General features: G+C 39.6%; 1 protein-coding gene across 5 annotated transcripts in view; it reads left to right on the top strand.

Annotated features, from left to right (window-relative positions):
• The window catches only part of mtor (mechanistic target of rapamycin kinase), a 237,425-nt gene extending 220,930 nt beyond the window's left edge, over nucleotides 1-16,495 (top strand). For 4 of the 5 annotated variants that reach the window (XM_052039584.1, XM_052039580.1, XM_052039585.1 and 1 more), the window contains 11 exons: nucleotides 871-1,018; nucleotides 2,414-2,536; nucleotides 3,940-4,022; nucleotides 4,502-4,574; nucleotides 5,089-5,163; nucleotides 7,119-7,254; nucleotides 8,880-8,945; nucleotides 9,681-9,761; nucleotides 10,435-10,515; nucleotides 13,676-13,781; nucleotides 16,034-16,495. In XM_052039584.1, coding sequence (XP_051895544.1) covers nucleotides 871-1,018; nucleotides 2,414-2,536; nucleotides 3,940-4,022; nucleotides 4,502-4,574; nucleotides 5,089-5,163; nucleotides 7,119-7,254; nucleotides 8,880-8,945; nucleotides 9,681-9,761; nucleotides 10,435-10,515; nucleotides 13,676-13,781; nucleotides 16,034-16,049 — 988 coding nt within the window. In that variant the 3' untranslated portion in view covers nucleotides 16,050-16,495. Of the gene's footprint in view, nucleotides 1-870; nucleotides 1,019-2,413; nucleotides 2,537-3,939; nucleotides 4,023-4,501; nucleotides 4,575-5,088; nucleotides 5,164-7,118; nucleotides 7,255-8,879; nucleotides 8,946-9,680; nucleotides 9,763-10,434; nucleotides 10,516-13,675; nucleotides 13,782-16,033 lie in introns of all 5 variants that reach the window. The other variant, XM_052039582.1, reaches the window with a different exon arrangement.
• The last annotated feature ends 2,382 nt before the right edge of the window (nucleotides 16,496-18,877 follow it).

Genomic DNA, 18,877 nt, shown 5'->3' with positions numbered 1-18,877 from the left:
TTTAGTTCACTGCATAAATGGGGAAGTAGGTGAGTGTGCCGCACCAGTGACAGGTCTCAGCTGTGGTGCTGAAGCTATGTACTCAGAGCTAGCTGCTTCCCCAACAAGCTATTACACTATAGTAATGACATTGGCATCTACCCAACAATGTAGAAAATGCAAATGGAAATAGAAAATGGTACTTATTGGAAAATTAAGCAGTAGGTGTGAGGAGAGAATAGTTCAAATTCAATCCCTGATGCAGGGTGTCAACCCGAAACATCAACAATTCCTTTCCTCCCATAGATGCTGCTCATCCTGCTGAGTTCCTCCAGCAGATTGCGTGTTGCTCCAGATTCCAGCATCTAAAGTCTCTTGTGTTTTCAAGTTCAAGCTTATTGTCATGAGCATACATACACCGGGTATAAATGCCATGAAAATTAGCTTTTTGCTGCAGCAGCACAGTATATTACAAACATGACAAATATAAGTTAACATAAATTAACATAAATTGTATATAACTTACATGACAAAATAAACATAACAACACTAGTGCAAGTCGATGGAGTGAAAATGAAATATAGTCTGAGGTAGTGTTAGGCAGTGTTAATAAAATTGAATAACTCGCATTGATGACTTTCTATTGTGTTGAAGATGTTCAAAGACGCAATAAAATGTTTAAGAAATATGGAGGCAGTGAAAGATTGAGTATTGGCATTTATGAAGGAAAATAAGTGTATTTTAAACAGAGTATTATTGCATACACTTCATCAGCCAAAAAATTGGAGCTGGGTGTATGAATACAGCCTAGATTTAAAATTTATAAAATGCTCTATTTCGAAAAAGGTGGAATGGGTTTAGATGTTTCACTGAAATATTCTCGATCTTTAGTATTCAAAGGTACGCTGTTATTCCTCTGTCCACAAACTCTGGTCTGATTGGCTGGGTCCCACACTGCGACACTCTGCACGCTCTCATTCGAGACTACCGTGAAAAGAAAAAGATTCTGCTGAACATCGAGCACCGCATAATGCTGAGGGTGGGTGGTTCTGCCAATTTATTTGAAATGTGCACTTGCTTTCATGTCAGCTGCATCATAATATTTTTATTTGCTCTTCCTTAAAAAAAAATTTCTCCTTGGATCATCAGTGGACCATGTGGTTAAATAGTACTGCCAAGCATGGATAGATGTGATGATTTCGATTTGATTTGATTCACAGGGCCTGCTGCTTTGATTGGCATTGACAAATGCACTTTAAAAAATAGGTAAATGAATAGTTCCATATCCATGATAAACTCATTTGTTCCCATTTACACTTCCATTCAACCCATCTTTTGTTGAACTTGCCCTTTTTGCTTCACACCATTTCCCTTTTGTCACTTAATCCCATCTGCTCTGTCGGAGACCTTAGCTTTGTTTTTGCTCCTCTCCTCACTTTTTCCATTTCAAAACTGAAATCACCTAACCTTTTACAGTTCTAGTTAAAGGTCATTGACGTGTGAGGACTTGGGGGCATGGTGCCTGCTTGTGACTTGCAATAAAACTGTCAAACGCATCAAACATTGAAACGTATCTAATATGATAGCCTTTGAACATGATAAATTGACATGAGATATGTAGCCTGACAGCAGCAAATAAATGATTCAGTCAGTAGCCAAAGCTTAACAGGTGATTAGAAGCCGAGTTGTGCATTCTGCTTGCTCAAACTCATTACCTGGGGAATGTGGGAATCCGGTAAATTTAGCTATTTATTTATTTACATGCTACGGAACTTCAAAAGCTGTACAGTATTTTTGGCTGTATTTAAAAGATGATGCATGTTCAAAGCCCTGTTCCCAGTTCAGTATCCACAGAGTTCCTTTGCAGTCTCAGCAGTAAAATATAGTAGATGCCAAAAATCTGAAACAAAAATTAGAAGTAGTCAGTGATTCAGGCATCATGGAAAGAAACAGAGTTGTCATTTCAGGATAATGACTTTTAATCAGAACTGTAAATAGTTTGGGGTTTTCAGCTTTGAGATGCAGAGAAAGTCGAGGAGAGGAGGAAAGGACAAAAGATATCTCTGATAGGGTGGGTGATATTCAATGTCAAAAGGGAGATAGTGTGAAGCAGAAAGGGTAGGTTTGTAGGAAGTGTAAAAGAGGAGCTAGTGAATTTACCATGGATATGAGAACATTGGCCTCTGTGTTTATCTATTCCTTTGACATTGACAAATGCACCCAAGCTGTAGGCCCCATGATTGCTGAGTGAGAAATGAGTATCTTTCGGAAATGCATTAAATGAAACTAATTCATAAGTTTGAAGTGGAGGAAAACAGCCTTTTGTGAAAATGTTTGTGGCCATTTTCCCAGTGTCTCCCTTCCTTTCTACCCATGTTTAAACAGGAAAACTCGGTCTTTACTGACATTATTGAATGTTTTTGTTTTTAAACAGATGGCTCCAGACTACGATCACCTCACCCTGATGCAGAAAGTTGAAGTGTTTGAACATGCAGTAAATAACACAGCTGGAGATGATCTGGCCAAGTTATTGTGGCTAAAGAGTCCTAGTTCTGAGGTGATGCTCTGTTTATTTTGTAGCTTCATTGATTGATTCTGCATTGAGTGTCTGTTTCCATGTTTTCTGAAAACACACATCTTCATTGGATTGCCCAATCTTTGTAGAATCGAGGCAATAATCAAAGCCTGCCCTACTGTAGAACTGCCTCCTCATAAGAGGATTCCTCATTGTAAGAGGATTCATAGAATTTTTACTCGATACCTTTAGTAAACACAGGCAGTGATCAAGGGACAACAGCAAATGTAAAATTATCTCCCTTTTTAATAAAGCATTGTCATGTAAATAATTTTTGAGGTGAGTTTAAAATGAACATTGAAAATCTGAAACAAAAGCAACAGCATATGAAGTGCAGAGGACCTTTTCAATTAGGACTCTATTTAAAGAGGTCTGATGCTGGGCCACACCAAAGTGTCAGCTGGATTTTCCCTTTCACAAACTGCTTGACTTGTAGCCCACTTTTTCCTTTTAGTGTCATATATATTTCTCAAGAGATGATGTGTGAGCTCCAGTAGCCACCCAATATTTCAATGTTAGATATCAAGTTCCACAAAATTTTGCACTGTTAACTAAATATGACTCTCATTTCTAAATATAAATAACCTTGCCTTGATGAACAATGCAGCGAATCTCTGTTGAATTCTTTTGTGCATTGTCTTGATTTGCAGGTAACTCTTTTTCAATGCATAATTTTAGGATTGATAATCTCACTATTGGTGGGCAGATTCAACCTCATTGAAATAATACATGTAAACTTTACAAAGTGTCACAATAATTTCATCACCAAAAAAGCGGGAGTGCTGCAAATCAAGGTGCTGATTTTCCACTATCCAATCCTGTTAAACAAGGCTTCACACTCATAGTATAACTTCTCTTGTTTTTTTTGTTATAATTTTACGTAACCATGCAGCATGGGACACAAACTGTAAATATTGATACAACAGAACAAATATCTGCCTGAATGAAACAGTCCATTTGAACTGCCCACTACCTCTGACCAGTGAATGTTAGTAATTAAAATCCTTAGATATTCATAGTGCACAAACTGTTGCCTCCTCTGTTTCAGTTGCTGTCTGGTCTGTTGTATATCTTCACAGTTTTCTTGATTGCAAATTTATTTGTCAAAGTTATGCAAATAATTTTGAGGCAAGTACTGGAGATGGGTTATAACCTCCTGGCAGATTATTGATTATGTATGATAAAGATAAAGTGTAGTTTGGTTTCAACTTGCTGTTTATAATCTTTTATGGAGAATCAACTCATGTTTTAAAGGCCAAGTCCAAGGTTCTTGAATATTTACTGCTCTATAAATATGCTTTGCTGCTCCAAACCTTTGTTAGTAAGATCCATTCTTTGCTTTTGTGGAGTTTATCAACATTGTTCTATGTTCTGGCACTCTCCAGGTGTGGTTTGACCGAAGGACCAATTACACACGCTCATTAGCTGTGATGTCAATGGTGGGCTACATCCTTGGGCTCGGAGACCGGTAAGAGATTCAGATAATCCTGGTGTCTTCAAGACAACCATATAATCCAATAGTCTTTGCAGTTTCCTTCATTGTACAAAGAGGAGAGATTAGTTCTGCAATTTTATCAAACCCAAAACATTTTGCTTGTTCTTCTGATTACGCTACCTTCAGCACATGTAAGAGATGGACTGGCCACACACACGGTCTGTGTACACACTGAGTGCAGATGTTTGTTAGGGAGTTCACAAGGAGCTGACGGCTTCACGGTCGGCACCCCAGCAGAGTTGACAATTTTTGTGGAAATAGGTACATGACTAACAAATAATCAGTCACATTGAATGTCCTGTTCATTCATGGATCCTATACACCAATCCCCTCTTAGCGTGTTTAATCCGTATTCACTGTAAAATCTTCTGTAGAAATCTCCTGCCATCTGTTTGAATCCATTGTTGTTTTCCCAGGAAGTCTAATAGCATCTTTAATTTTTTTATATATAGACATCCATCAAACCTGATGCTGGATAGGCTCAGTGGAAAAATCTTACACATTGACTTTGGTGATTGTTTTGAGGTAAGGTACTTGATCTGAGAACATCTGTTATACTTCCATATGAGAAAGTGTCAAACACAAATTGAGTTTTGTATCTTCCAAAACAGTACACGTTAAGTTTAGTAAGAGCTTCACAATTAGTATAAACATTATGTCTTTTTATTCTTGGCTGCTGATCTAGAATTACTGCATGTCCTAATGGCAGTAGAGTGGAATGGTCTCATTCAGAATTTGCCCCAAAAGTGCATGGGAAAAATGGGATAGGGACATTCCCTTGAGCTGTCCTTGTAATGCAGATTGCACGCACAGTGTAATGAATGTAAGTGTACAAACTGAATCATGAGACCAGGCATTTCATCACAAGGTTGGCCTAAAGGAAGAGGCTCCACCTGCCCTGAAGCATGGGTTGATGTTTTGGATGGGTCAATTATCCTCTCAGGATGAAATAAATTGAGGGAAATACTGTGCTTAAAAACAGGGAAGATGGCAAATCTTGTCAAATTTCACCATTGTTTCGATGTCCATTTTTCCACAGGTTGCAATGACCAGAGAGAAATTCCCAGAGAAGATTCCCTTCAGACTGACCAGGATGTTAACCAATGCCATGGAGGTATGGCCCTGCCTTTATTGTCAGCTTTTACATTATAACACAACCCATCATACAAAGTAAGTTCATGTATTGCATTTGTCAGCTGCTTGCCATCTGGAACACAGTTGTAGTGCATAGTTGATGATCCAATCCAACTTTACTTCACTGCTACTTGGTTCCTGTGTGAAAGCAAACTAAACAGCATTCACTGAGATTGGGGACTAGATTTCTCATGTTCTTTTTTTGTAATTTATTCAGTTGTGAGTTGTAGGGAGTGGGTTCATCCATACTTTTTTTCCCCAATGCATTAGTAGAAAAGTCCTGCAATGCATAAGGTGCCCTCTTTCAGATAGAACATTAAACCGAGACGTCTGCTCCTCCAAAGTGGGCATAACTGATCATTTTCACCAAAAAGCAGGAAAACTTCCCAAGCTTGTGACCAACATTTATCCCTCAGCCAATCTCAAAAGTAGTTAACTGCTTATTATTTCATTGCTAAGAGTGGCATCCTGTAAGGTGCAAATTTGCTGCCAGGTTTTGCAGTTACTGCTGCTGCCTCACAGTCCAGTGGTGCATGTTCAATCCTGACCTCATGTGCTGTTTGTGTGGAGTTTGCACGTTCTCCTGTGACTGCAGGGGTTTCCTCCCACATCCCGAAAGTGTGTGGGTTGGTAGATTAATTGGTCACTGTAAATTGCCCCTATTTTGTAGGTGAATGGTAGAATCTGGGGGCATGTTGACGGAAATGCAGGGAGAATAGGTTACAGGGAAAATTAGAGGGGGAATTGTTCTATGAACCGGCATAGACTTGGTGGATTGGAATGGCCTCCTATGTAATAAGGAAATACAGAGATATGTCTACATAGGATCAACGACTTTAAAAATGATTCATCAATTGTAAAGTTCTTGGGCTGTAATAAGAATGTGAAACATATTATTGAAATGTAAACTTTTTTTGAATTAATTTCCCTGATGTTTTGTAAGTCCAGACAGGGGTTATATTAGCATTGTGTGTATTCTTTCTGTCTCTGGACAGATAGCAGAACTAAGACTTTGGGTCAGAATGCGTTTGTGTATTGGAACAATATATTAGACTGAAGGATTGGTATACAAACATTTAAAGCAGCATTCAATCAGAGCTTGAGACATGACTGACAGCTACATCTTTGATTGTTTTTCTACAATCCAATTGAGTAGAATTAGTTTGGAGAATTGTGATTGAGCAAATAATTGAAAGGCCAATTGTATTTAGCCAAATTAAATTTAGGAAGTACCACCTTTGAAAGCAAAGAAATATGAACGAGGAAAAGCAGTCATGACATTGGTGACTTGTATAAAACAACGACAAATAACATATTAATACATCAGTAACATGCTTCAATGGCAAGGTTTTCTGTTCAAGTAGAAACCGGATTTTTTTTTGTCACCAAGTGTCTTTCTTTATGGGGAGATTGTCTCAGTAAAGACTGCCCCCCACTGTTGATGTATTACTAAGAAAGAAAGAATTTATGTAACTAACTCATGACCTTGAGCTATCCCAAAAAAATTTCCAACCAATTATGTAGCGTTGAAAATGTAATCATTGTTGTACTTAAAAAAAAATTGTCGCTTATTACTTTACCGACACCAGGTCTCACAAAGAGCAGCACAGTAATGATCAGCAGCTTTCTAGTGATGCTAATTGAAGGACAGCTGTTGGCCAGGGCACTCCTCAGTCATCTTTGGTACAATGTCATGCAGGCTTTTGCATTCACTTAAGGAATTAGTGTAACTCCTCATCTGAAACATCTGACAGTGCAGCACTCCCTCACTGCACTGGCAAATCAGTCTGGATTATACACTCTGGAGCAGAACTCAAACCAAACTTTGTGATTCAGAGGCGGTGGTCAGTCAATACTCATTGCTTTACTCCATTGTAATTTAGGCTCCATTGTACCCCATTCCTTCTAATTAATCTCTTTGTTGCTGTTCCTCAGGTAACAGGATTGGATGGGAACTATCGAATTACATGTCACACAGTGATGGAAGTGCTTCGGGAGCACAGAGACAGTGTGATGGCTGTGCTTGAGGCCTTTGTATACGACCCTTTGTTAAACTGGAGGCTCATGGACAGTGAGTATTCAGGGAGTTTTGGCTCTTATTTTTTGGTGATGGGAAGTATGATGTGGACCTCCCCATCCCTCGGGATCAGTTTCAGGCTCAATCCTGGTGAATGGTAAAAGTGAAGCTATTAAATTGAATAATTTTCATAGCATGTCAAAAACAAAAAGCAGGATTTTAAACTAATATTTTAATCATTTTACTGATACAGATTCCACTACAGATTGGAATACACACCTGAAACTAATGTACAGTAAAACTCCAATAATCTGGCACCCTCAAGACTTGGGTACTGTTGGACTGGCAGATTTTACGGACTATTGAATGTTATTCCTGTTAATATCCAGCACACTTTTAAACCACTTCTTTAAGATGTTAGACAGCAGTATAATAAATTTTCCACTGATCCTGGTAACATTAAAGGGAATGTGGGAAACGGGGACCCGGAGAGCCAGATACCAAACTATCGGGATTTCCAAACAACCAGCTGGTGGATTATCGGAGTTTTACTGAAGAAGTTATTACATAAACAATTATAAAATTGTTTTTTTAACATGCTTATTTGCTTTATCTTTTTTGAAGTATATAAGAAGGAAATTACAGCTTGCTAAAATTAGTTTTCATAATTAGATTGTGCTTTTAGTTCTGGCTTAGAACACCATTAAAATTGCATGTCATAAATAGATTTTTTTTCTACTGAGAATAGTTTGGAAATATCTGAAGTTCGGGTCATTTCACTGATTTCCCTTGATCGCTCAGCAGAAGGCTGTGAGATACCTGTTTCTTCTGGGGGAGTAAGAAATCACTGACAGCATCTTCTGGATTTCACACTGAACTCTGTAAATGCATACTCCAGAATATGCTGAGGCTTTCATCGTTTGAAGATCAATTGCAAAGTCCGGTTCCTGTTTTAGAACTTCTGAAATTCAGGTTGAGTGATTTGTGAGGTTGTTGGAAGGCGGTCACTGTGGAATTGTGAAAGTGTTTTGGAAGTTCGGAGTTTTTCCATCAGAACTAGGGAGCTGAGAACTCCGGGGTTCAGGCACTGCAGCGCAACTACTGGCAGCCAGGTGTAACAGCAGTGTGACAAGTGCATGTGAAGGTTCTTTTAGAAAGTGTACAAGAACTAATGACAGAAGATGGCAGACGGAAAGTTTCACAGACATGGGTCTCCCTCCCGTCTCCTGATGCCTTTGAATTTTTTCTGGCATTATACGACAGCTTTCTGACTCTCGTGATGCTTTGTATGCCTAGACTGAAGTAGACTTTGCAGGGAAATTGGCTACCAACCTGTGCGTGCACCACGTACAGAGCATTCAGTGGGTACCACTTACCATTCCTTCACCCAAATCACTCAACCTAGTTAAAGCAACTTTGCTGCAAATTGATCTAAATTCAGAAAACTCCGCACAGACCAGAAAGTAAACATGAAAGATTTTTTTATAAATGACAAAAGCAATTACTTTGGATCACCAACTAAAGTCTTCATTTTGCCAAAATGTGCTCTAAAAACACTTAAACAGTTGAAACGAGAGGTGTGGTTTAAAACAAAAATAAGGTATCCGTGGATTAGTTTTGACTTGATTGTTGTGCACTGGTTCCAGTAGATAACTGTAATATTTTCTGTCGCTCTTCAGCAAATGGTAAAGGTAACAAACGTTCCAGGACAAGAACAGATTCCTACTCAACCAGTCAGACAGCCGGTGGGTATCCCAGCTTTTTGATAGTTGGCTTGATGCTATTCATTCCATGCAATACTTTTAAGATTGTTGGAGGTTTGGAGTGATGTCAGGGTGTGGGTAGGATATGAGAGGGAAGAAGAGTGGTGCCGCTAATTTTCTTTTGCTTTCCTGTTTCAGAAGATATTGACTTATTGGTTTAGGTCGCAGAACGGCAATGATCCACTGCTGTTCCGGACAGTGAATATTTATCCATGAGCTGTCCCCGGGTAATGAATGGGTTCTGTTTTTACAGATGTGCATGAGTTGAAAAATACACACAATCACTCTATGGTAACCATCCCTCCACAGTATTGTAATGAACTGCATCAAAAGCACGTAAGCCTGATAAGAAAGAACAATTACGAGAAGTGGAGAGAGGGAGAAAACTAGCTCTGCCATTCATAGGAACAAATGTATATCCGTACGTCGGACTTTTGAATGTAATGTTATGGGAGCTTGTTTGTATGGGTGTCCATAAGTCGAGCATTCATAACCTGGGGATCGCCTGTGCTGTGGTGTGGTTAAGCTATGTATTTGCCATTAGACTCAAATCAGTCATGGCCTCCTGGTTCGGCTAAAAATCCTTACTTGAAATGGTACTCGATGACCTCCAGATGTTGACAAATTGTGTTACTAAACATTGTTTTTATTTCAAGTTTTGTCCACAAATTACCAAGACTGCTCCTTCCCTGACATTTTTATTAAATTTTGTTTCAGAATTGCTGGATGGGGTAGAACTTGGAGAAACAGCACATAAAAAAACTGGGACTACTGTGCCTGAATCCATCCACTCTTTCAGTAAGTTACCTTAAGGTTATGAAAAATCTTCAATCTGTTTCTCTTTCTAATGCTTCCTGGCCTGCTGAATATTTCTAGCATTTACTGTTTTAGTAATTCCTATAAATTGTCTCGCATTACTTTTTTGATTTTTATAACAGATCTAATGAGTGGGACCCAAATGTACGGGGTGTAGTGAAGAAGTCTGCAGATGCTGCAAAAATTGGTAATGTGGTTAACAGAGACGAGGAAAGTTTTAGTCTGCAGGGAGGTGTAGACAGCCTGATCAGGTGGATGGGAAGGTGGCAAATGTAATTTAATCCAGGGAAGTGTGAAGTGGTGCACTTGCAGATGCTGAAAATCCAAAATAAAAGCAGGAAATGCTCCAAGCACTGAGCAAGTTGAGCAGCATCTGTGGGGGGAGAAGCATAGCCAACGTTTCAGGTCAAGGACTTTGACGGAAGGTCCTGAGTATGAAAGCAAGTTGCACTCAATGTGCCCAGTAGTGCTTTTTTATTTGAAACATCCCAGCTTGGGTCCTTTTTAAATTAAAAAGTCACCTACTGGATGTTTATAGTATTTAAAACTAGAATCAAAGTCCTTTTAGAGCTTGTAAATTTTATGTATGGGCCATGGCTGCCATGGAGACCACTTTTCCTGTCCATGTTCTGTTTATAATTGCTACTTTTTTCAGTTGGAGATGGTTTGGTGCAGCCTGAAGCCCTGAACAAAAAGGCAATTCAAATCATCAACAGAGTTAGAGACAAACTCACAGGTAAGATTCGTCACTGATATTTCATGTAGTTTTCCTACTGATATGTAATTTCATGGATTTTTTAAAATTTGTTTTTGACAACTTACCCCATGTTTAACACAAACTTGAAACGTTCTGTAATAAGAAATGATTTGCATTCATATTACACTTAACAGGTACTTAGTGTGCTTCATAGCTAATTGTTTTTGAAATGCTGTCATTATTGGTATCGAGGTAAATATAACATCTGCTTACTGCACAGCAAGATGATACAAACAGGAATGTAATATGTTAATACTGATCTATTTTAGTGATATTACCTGAGTAATAACTAGTCACCGGGCATAGTGCCATAAGATCATGTCTATCAGACTGAACAAGTGGACGAACTCTTGGTTTAACATCTCCGCAAAACGATGTCCTTTCCAATAATGCTGCACTCTGTAAATGATTGGATCGTTTACTCAGGAATGAGGCTTAAGCTGACAACTTTATGACTCAAAGCAACAGTCCTAGCACTGAGCCAAGCTGGCATCAGACTGGCAAAATAGACAAGTGCGAAATGCACTTTGAAGGAAATAAAGGCATTTATTCCCATACACAAAGTTGTCACAACAGTTTTTCTTCAGTGTCAACGAGCAGAATCAGCTTAAACTGTTCTGCTGTAAATTATCTTGCGCTTCAGAAAAATGTTCACTATCAATCAGTGACGATGTAGTGAAAATTGATTGTGACCATTTAAATACAACGAGGGAAAAACATGTCACAGAAATCAAAATAGCTTTTGTGTGATGGAGTCCAGGCAGTTTTAGTAAAGTATCCTGCATTTGGGATGGAAATTCATCAAGATACTGCTGTTTTTATGAATTTGTGGTGTGTGTGTGTGTGTGTGTGTGTGTGTGTGTGTGTGTGTGTGTGTGTGTTTAGAAATAATGTGTATAATATGGCAGATCTCTTTCATTGTTGTTTATAATGAAGGTGCTCAAATACATAATTAACGGAGGAAATCTGTGTGACTTCATGTGACATTGCCACAGGGAATTAATGCCACATATTAACTCAGTGGCTGAGAGAAACAAGATTAGTCAGCTATGGAAAGTAGGGCCAGGTTACACAGATGTATAAGCAGGGGTGTGGTTGCACTGGAGATAGAGCAAAGGAGATTCTCAAGGATATTACCTGGATTGGAGGACTTTAGATATGGGGAGAGATTGCATAGACTGGATTTATTTTACCTGGAGCGATGGAGGCTGAGGGGTGACCCGATAGAAGTATATAATAGTTGTGAGACGGGTCGCTAGTCAAAATCTTTTTCCCATGACAAAGGTATCAAATACAAGGTGCATACTTTTAAGGTGAGTGGGAGGGGTTTTAAAGGGGATCTGAGGGGTAAGTTTTTGTTTACACAGAGAGTGGTCGATTTCTGAAATACACCGCCAGAGGAGGTGGTGGAGTCAGATTAATTATGGCATATAAAATAGACACTTAAATGAGCAAGGTGTGGTAGGATATGGCTTTAGTGCGAGCAAATGAGATTAGTGTACGTGAGCAAAAAGGTTGGCATGGACATGGTGTGCTGAAGGGCAGTTTTCTGGGCAGTACAACTTGACTCTGTGTAATTCACTCCCCATTTACAGTCCTAACGTTTGCCTTTAATATTGGATATATATATCAGACTTGTAAGGAACAACTGCTCATGCACAATTGAAAGCATATTCTTTTTCATTCTGAAATAAAGCAGAAATATAATGACCCAAGACATTGAAAGATCGTCAATTTAAAACCAGAGGCTGCTGAGCCTGTTGAATATTTCCAGCACTGTCTGTTTCATGCATGTTTAATATGCCCATGCAAAACTTCCTTAGTGGTTAATTACACTCTCCTAGCAGTGGCGCATTAGATGTAATTTGCAATTTTGTTGTAGTTCTAGATTTGTATTGACTACAATGTCACTGAACTGAATCTGTTACTTTCAGTTTGTATCCTTGAAGTGCAAACCAGTCAGTCTAACCTCATTGGTAGGAACATGCTTGAAACAATAAAGTGCACAAATAGCAATTGTGGATTGATTAGAGGAAACCAGCATGGAATTGTCAAAGGCAAGTCGTGTCCAACTAACGAGGGTTTTTTAATGAAGTAACAGGATCAATGAGGAAAATACAGCTGATGTGCTATCAGTGGACTTCCAACCACATTATAGGCCTGTCATCAGGATTGAAGCCCACAGAATAAAAGGGGTTGTAGCAGTCTGGATAAAGTATTGGCCAAGTGAAAGGAAACAGCATCGTGGTGAAAGCGATTTTTTTTTTGTTCTGGTGAGAAGTGGACATTGGTCAGTGCGAGGACCATTGCTTTTCTTAATGAACATTAATTTGGACTTGAGTGTACAGGGTGCGATGTCCTAATTTACAGATGATACAAATGTTGGAGGTGAACTGTGGGAATTGCAACAGCCATTCAGGACGTGAAATGGGAGGGAGATGAAATCCCACACTGAGGAATGTGAAGTGTTACGTTTGGTAACAAAAACGAGAAGATGCAACATTAGCCAGAGGGCAGGGAGTTCTGGGCTGTCTGGATAGTTGTTGGTCATCGTTGAAAAAGAAAAAGAGATCCTGGACTTTATACTGAAGGCTTCAAGCACAAGAGCAAGGAGATGATGGAAAACCTTTAGAAAACCACTGGGTCAGCCCCAACTGCAGCATTTTGTCTGTTAGAAAAGATGTGAAGCCTTTGGAGAGGGTGCAGAAGAGATTTATCAGAATGATTCTCTCACCAAGGCTCTTCTCTCCCCCTCAGCCCCATCCTGCTCCCCCCTCAGCCCCTCCCCATCGACCTCAACCCCTCCCTGCCACCCCATTCCTGGCCATGCCCTATTCCCACACCCGTCCACGGTTCAGCCGCAGGGAGCTGTGTCTGGGGTCTATGAGTGCCATTACTGGCTTGTAATGACGAACGTTGTTCCATGTGGAGAAGGTAACGAGAAACCGCTCACATTGGCGGGGGATTAGGAACAACTGGCAAAAAACAAAGGTGGCATGAAAGGTCAGAAGATGCAAAGAACAAAATGTTTCACTATTTAATTCATTAAGACAAAATGTGACCTTAGACTGAAGGAGCCATGTGATGAATTCTGAATTTACTCCCAGGTTAATGTGCCTGTGGTTGACGTATGTTTCAGGTCGGGATTTTGCACATGATGAAACTTTGGATGTCCCCACTCAGGTGGAGCTGCTTATTAAACAGGCGACATCCCACGAGAACCTCTGTCAGTGCTATATTGGATGGTAAGTACCATGGCATCATTTAGTAACATGACAGAAGATTTTATTCCCCTCTGAGGAAGTTTTACCTCATTCAAGTGAGGTTTACTACAGAGCTAGAGACAGTGCTACGTAATGCATGGGTGGGGTAGAAAGCATCTGGACATTTTAATAGACACTAAAACACTGATGGGCCTATTGGATAAAGCCACAAAATGTTGTACTGAACCGTGTAGACTAGAAATCCATCCCAGAGTCACAACTATTCACGGTGCCCTGACTTATGGAGCCGGTTTCAGCATAGTGCAAGGTTAGGATCGGGCTGGGCCGGGCTGCAGTTCTTGTTTGGATACTTTGACTGGCATTGCATCTCATGATTGACCATTCCCCCGGAGGACTGGAAGAGATTCAGCATTTGTGGAACAAGTACCAAATCTGTGACTGCCCTCACAAAGGGCTTGACACTATCCCAGGACTTTCATTTTAATGACATATAATTTATGTTGCTGGTTGTTTCTTAGCATTCTTCAGTACACCTTCCTGGAATAAATATATAAAATGCACAAATTACAGAAAGTAGAAAGTGAACAGTGTTTATTTTTAGTCTGGTGGAAAGCAGGGGTCAGTATTAGGACCATTGTTTCACTTCATCAATGTATTAATTATCTGAATGGGATTTACAGGCTGTCTCCTCAAAAGTTTACAGGTGACATTTGTTAACCAGTGAGGAAGTTTGTAATCGACTTCAGGAGACCAGAGGCTGACCAGTGGAATGGGCAATAGAGTTTAAACCAGAGAAGTTCAAAGTTATAAATTTTGGTAGAAAGAACAAGGAGATTCAATTATAAATGAACTGGTCCAATTTAAATGGATTACAAAAGCAGAGAGTCCTGAGCGTTTACATACACAAATCTGTATGGATAATAAGGTGAGAAAATTTGAGTTTATAAAGAGATTATTTTATTTAAAAAAAGGACAGTTATTATAAAATGCATCTAGGCAGCTGGGTTATTAATTGCCATTTCTGAATACCACACTCCAGAAGGACAGCAAGGTCTTGGAGGAGAGACTAGAATGATACTAGAGTTAAGGCAGCGAGAGGAGAGAAACGGGGCTTGTTCTCCTTTGAGCAGAAAAGGATAAGAGGGAATTTTATAGAGGTGATCAAAGTAATGAAGGGTTTTAGAGAGAGTAAATCAGACGGAGGGAATTATTTTCAGTGGTAGGTTGGACAGTAACTAAAGCTCACTGATTCAAATGGATTGGAAAACGAGAAACAGCTATTCATCCGAGATGAAGAAGAATAAAGTGACCCTGACATCTATTCTCGTACCAATAGTTGAAATTGGATGGCAACTAATGCGGCATGGAACTTTAGGAGAAAATCCGTACAGTAAATTGTTTCTTGTTGTGTGCAAAGACTGTGTGTAACAATGAAATTCTGTTGTCGGTATTACACAGCCCCTGCACCAAAAAAAAAACAATTTACTGCATGGATTTTCTCCTAAAGAGAATTTTTAGGACACTAAGTTGCTGAGATGCTTTGGTCATGATTGTACAGAAAAAGGGCAGTTAACAAAAAAGCATTAGTATGATTTTGAGAACAATGAGAAACAGGTCGCAGGATTCCTCAAAAATCACATTCTTGTGATGAAATGGTAGGGATCTCTGCATCGGCAGGTAGAATGTTCCAGCTTCCCTTGCTCCAAGCGTAGCACAAAAACCAGGTGCAAAGTGCGAGTACTTTGATTTTTGACCTAGTAATGTTTGGCCCCTAACTCCAATTTCGGAGAGGAAATCCTCACCTGAGAGAGAGCCAAAGTGTAATCTTTGGGCCAACGGTGGCCACTTGCCCTGCCAAGAAAACTCAGTTCTCTGTTTCCTTTTTTTTTCTTTCTGTCCTGTTTCAGTGTTTGGAACATTTATTCTTATTGTCTTTAATTCATTGCTAAATCAGAAGACTGAAGTTTGTCTGTTTAACTTGAGCTAATACAAATCAATGAAAAAATGGATTCACAAGCATGGACAGTCCTAAAATTTGGAGTCTTATTTCTGACATCACTCATTGTTAAGGAGTGACTCTGGCTAATTGTAACCAGTCATTTGTTGTGGAGCTACTTAACATTGTAACTCCCTTACTTTTAGATTTGATATGGACATGCGTCTCATGACTGTTGCAAACAAATCTCTGCAAACTAACTGTAAAGCTTTAAGCAGAGAGAAGCATTGACATAGTTAGGATAAAAATAGATCATTATATTGTGTTTTCCTTTTAGGTGTCCCTTCTGGTGAAGCAATTTCAATGAATGTGAGGTAACCTAATAAAGGTTGAATGTGATTCCTGCAAAATAAGCCATGTTTATTAAGGCTTGAAAACCCTGCTGGATGAAATGATGTAGCGCACAGAGTAAATCAGAGGACTGCAGCCCACGGGGACAGGGCACTGTAACCTGGAGCCTGCACAGATGGGAGATTTACCAGAGCAAGTTGGAAGTTTTGTGAGCAACTTGAGCTGGATGACATGACCTGAGACCCTGGCTGGGTCCCAAGTGTGACATTTTGAAAATCACTGTTAGAAATAAACAAGGATATTTTTAGTACTAATCCAATCAAATGTAGCTGAGCACACTGATAGAATAATAAATATTGTAATTACGGTGGAATACGTTCTATTTCTGGCCAGTAATTCAGCTAATAAACTATTAGTAAAATGTCAATAAAGTTATCAAACAAAAATATTTACTTGATGCCAAATACATTTTTTACAAAAACATTCAAGCTATCTTCCAAAAATAATTGTCAGACCTTTATGTTCATCTCATCTTCCATTATATCAAAGTTTTGAAATCTGAATTTGAAAAAATAATTTAAACTTTGTATCCAGGTGGCTAAATTATACAGTTGTATTAGAAATAAAATTCAAAGTTACAGTGCTTAAATTTATATAGTGCCTAATCCCATTGAAGTCTCTCAAAGTGCTTCATATAAAATGAATTGCTTTGAAACTTGTTCACTTACTTCGGTGAATGTGTCAGTCCTTTTGCACACAGTCATGTCCTGCGAACAGTAGTTCATAAAACTTTGAGCCACAGGCTTCCAGGAGTCAGTGGGAATGTTGCACTTCAGCAAGGAGGTTTTGAGCACCTCTTTAAATCTTTTCCTCTATCTGCCTAATGATTACATGGAATATAACGCACAGAACCAAGTTACTGATCCACCTGTTCCACCCCTCTCCCACCCCATTTCACCGTATCAGCATATTCACCCTCCTACGTTTTCCGAGCACCCATGTTAACCACTCAACTCGCTGGTATAAGTTCCACATTCTAATGTCATGCAAGACTGGAGGCTGCTGTTCTGTGGAATGAGGCACCTGGCATCCACATGGTTAGAAGGCATTTGGTGACCTACATTTATTTGCATGGACCAACTTCTACAGGGTGACGGGCAGGTGATGAAATGGGTTCAGTTCACCAACAGGGCTCGGGGCCCCCTGATAGCAAAGGTTGAGCTATGTGCCAGCGGCCCTGTGACAGGCTGGGGCAGGCTGGTGTATGTGGGAGAACTGGCAAACTGTGACTGGACGAAGGAGAGAGCAGCAGGAGTAATCCTGGAGTTACCAACAATATCACCCCTTGTGGATTTTAAAAACAGAACATAATGTAACATGCACGGCACCGGATCATTCTGGTCAGCTGCTGAGTGACGGCAGGACTCTACTGTGATGGGGTTCCAGAGATTTATGGTGGGAGTGGCTACTGTGGGGATGGAGCCCACAAAATCATCACAGCCCATCACTCCTCGTTTCTCTCCAAATGTCAAATTCATCGTTTTGAAACCAGTGGAGGGCAGAAACTCATCACTGTCCTGCTCGCCACTGACATTGGGAACCTTTCCTCTGGTAACCCACAGCTCCAAGTGAATCCTAACCAGTGCTTTACAATGATCCAACCCGATCTCCTCGCTTTCATGTACTATTTATAAACCCTCACCCACAAACCTCTTCAGCCACCCCATCCCTTTGCCCTTCCACGATCAATAATTTGTGTACAAAGCCACCATGGGCTCTCTGTTCAACAAGAGTTTTAAACATTGTGTTCTTTATTGTTTGCTGTCTTTTATATTATTCCTCTCAATGTACAGACATCAGACATCTCAGTTTTAAAGTCTATTAAGTGTGCTTCTGCCTCTCACCATTCTGAACTAGTCCTCACAATCTACTCTTTTTGCTATTTTGTATTATCTGTACAACTGCAGACTCTAGGAAGTGATAGAATGAACCCATGGAACCTGTTGAGACTATAAATTATGGAAGTAATTTAATAAAACGAATAGTGATCTAGTGGCCATAGTTACGACACTTATTAATTTGACCCCATGTACTTAATCTGAAAATAAAAATAGTTTTTTTGCCAGGATTAACAAGCTAGGAAAATAATAAAAAAAACTGCAAATGCTGGAAATCTAAAATAAAAACACAAAATGCTGGAAACCCTCAGCAGGTCAGGGCCCATCTGTGGGAAGAGAACCAGAGCTAATGTTTCAGGGGACGACCTTTTGTCAGAACTGGCAGGTCTCCTCTAGTCTTGAAAAGTGAAAGCTGAAAGTTTGTCTAATAGAGATCTCTAAAGTTTTGGAAGTAAAAAGAGTGCTAAAAAAAATTGCTTGGTGCTTAAAAACACACAGTAAAATCCTGCTGTGCAGAACCAAATTGCTTTGTTTCAAAGGCTGAGGGGGGAGTGATTTTTCCCTATGGCAGGAGTTCTTACGGTGTAGTATTTCTCAAGGGGAACGACTGCTGCTGGTGGTGATGGATTGAGTTGAGCCATGTGGTAAGGTGAACACTTCTGCCTTTAAAATGCACTGATCCAATGGGGACATCGGAGAAGAACTCACACTCATCTTCCTTGGGGAGCTCCTTAACAACAGCTCAGCTAAGTACTCTTTCCCTTTAATTAATTAATGCTTGACGCAGCCATTCTCCTACCTTGAAGACCTGGTTTCATGATGTTGGCTCAAATGAACAAAGTCAAAAGCATGCTGATTAATCTTACTGTTTGACACCTATTAAATAAATAGGAATTTTAAAACATGCTAGGTAATCTGCCATCGCTTCTCTC

The sequence above is a fragment of the Pristis pectinata genome, chromosome 26 (assembly GCF_009764475.1).
Source record: "Pristis pectinata isolate sPriPec2 chromosome 26, sPriPec2.1.pri, whole genome shotgun sequence".
NCBI classification, from domain to species: Eukaryota; Metazoa; Chordata; class Chondrichthyes; order Rhinopristiformes; family Pristidae; genus Pristis; species Pristis pectinata.
The sequence above is the reverse complement of the archived record's forward strand: the minus strand, read 5'-3'. Positions and strand labels throughout refer to the sequence as shown.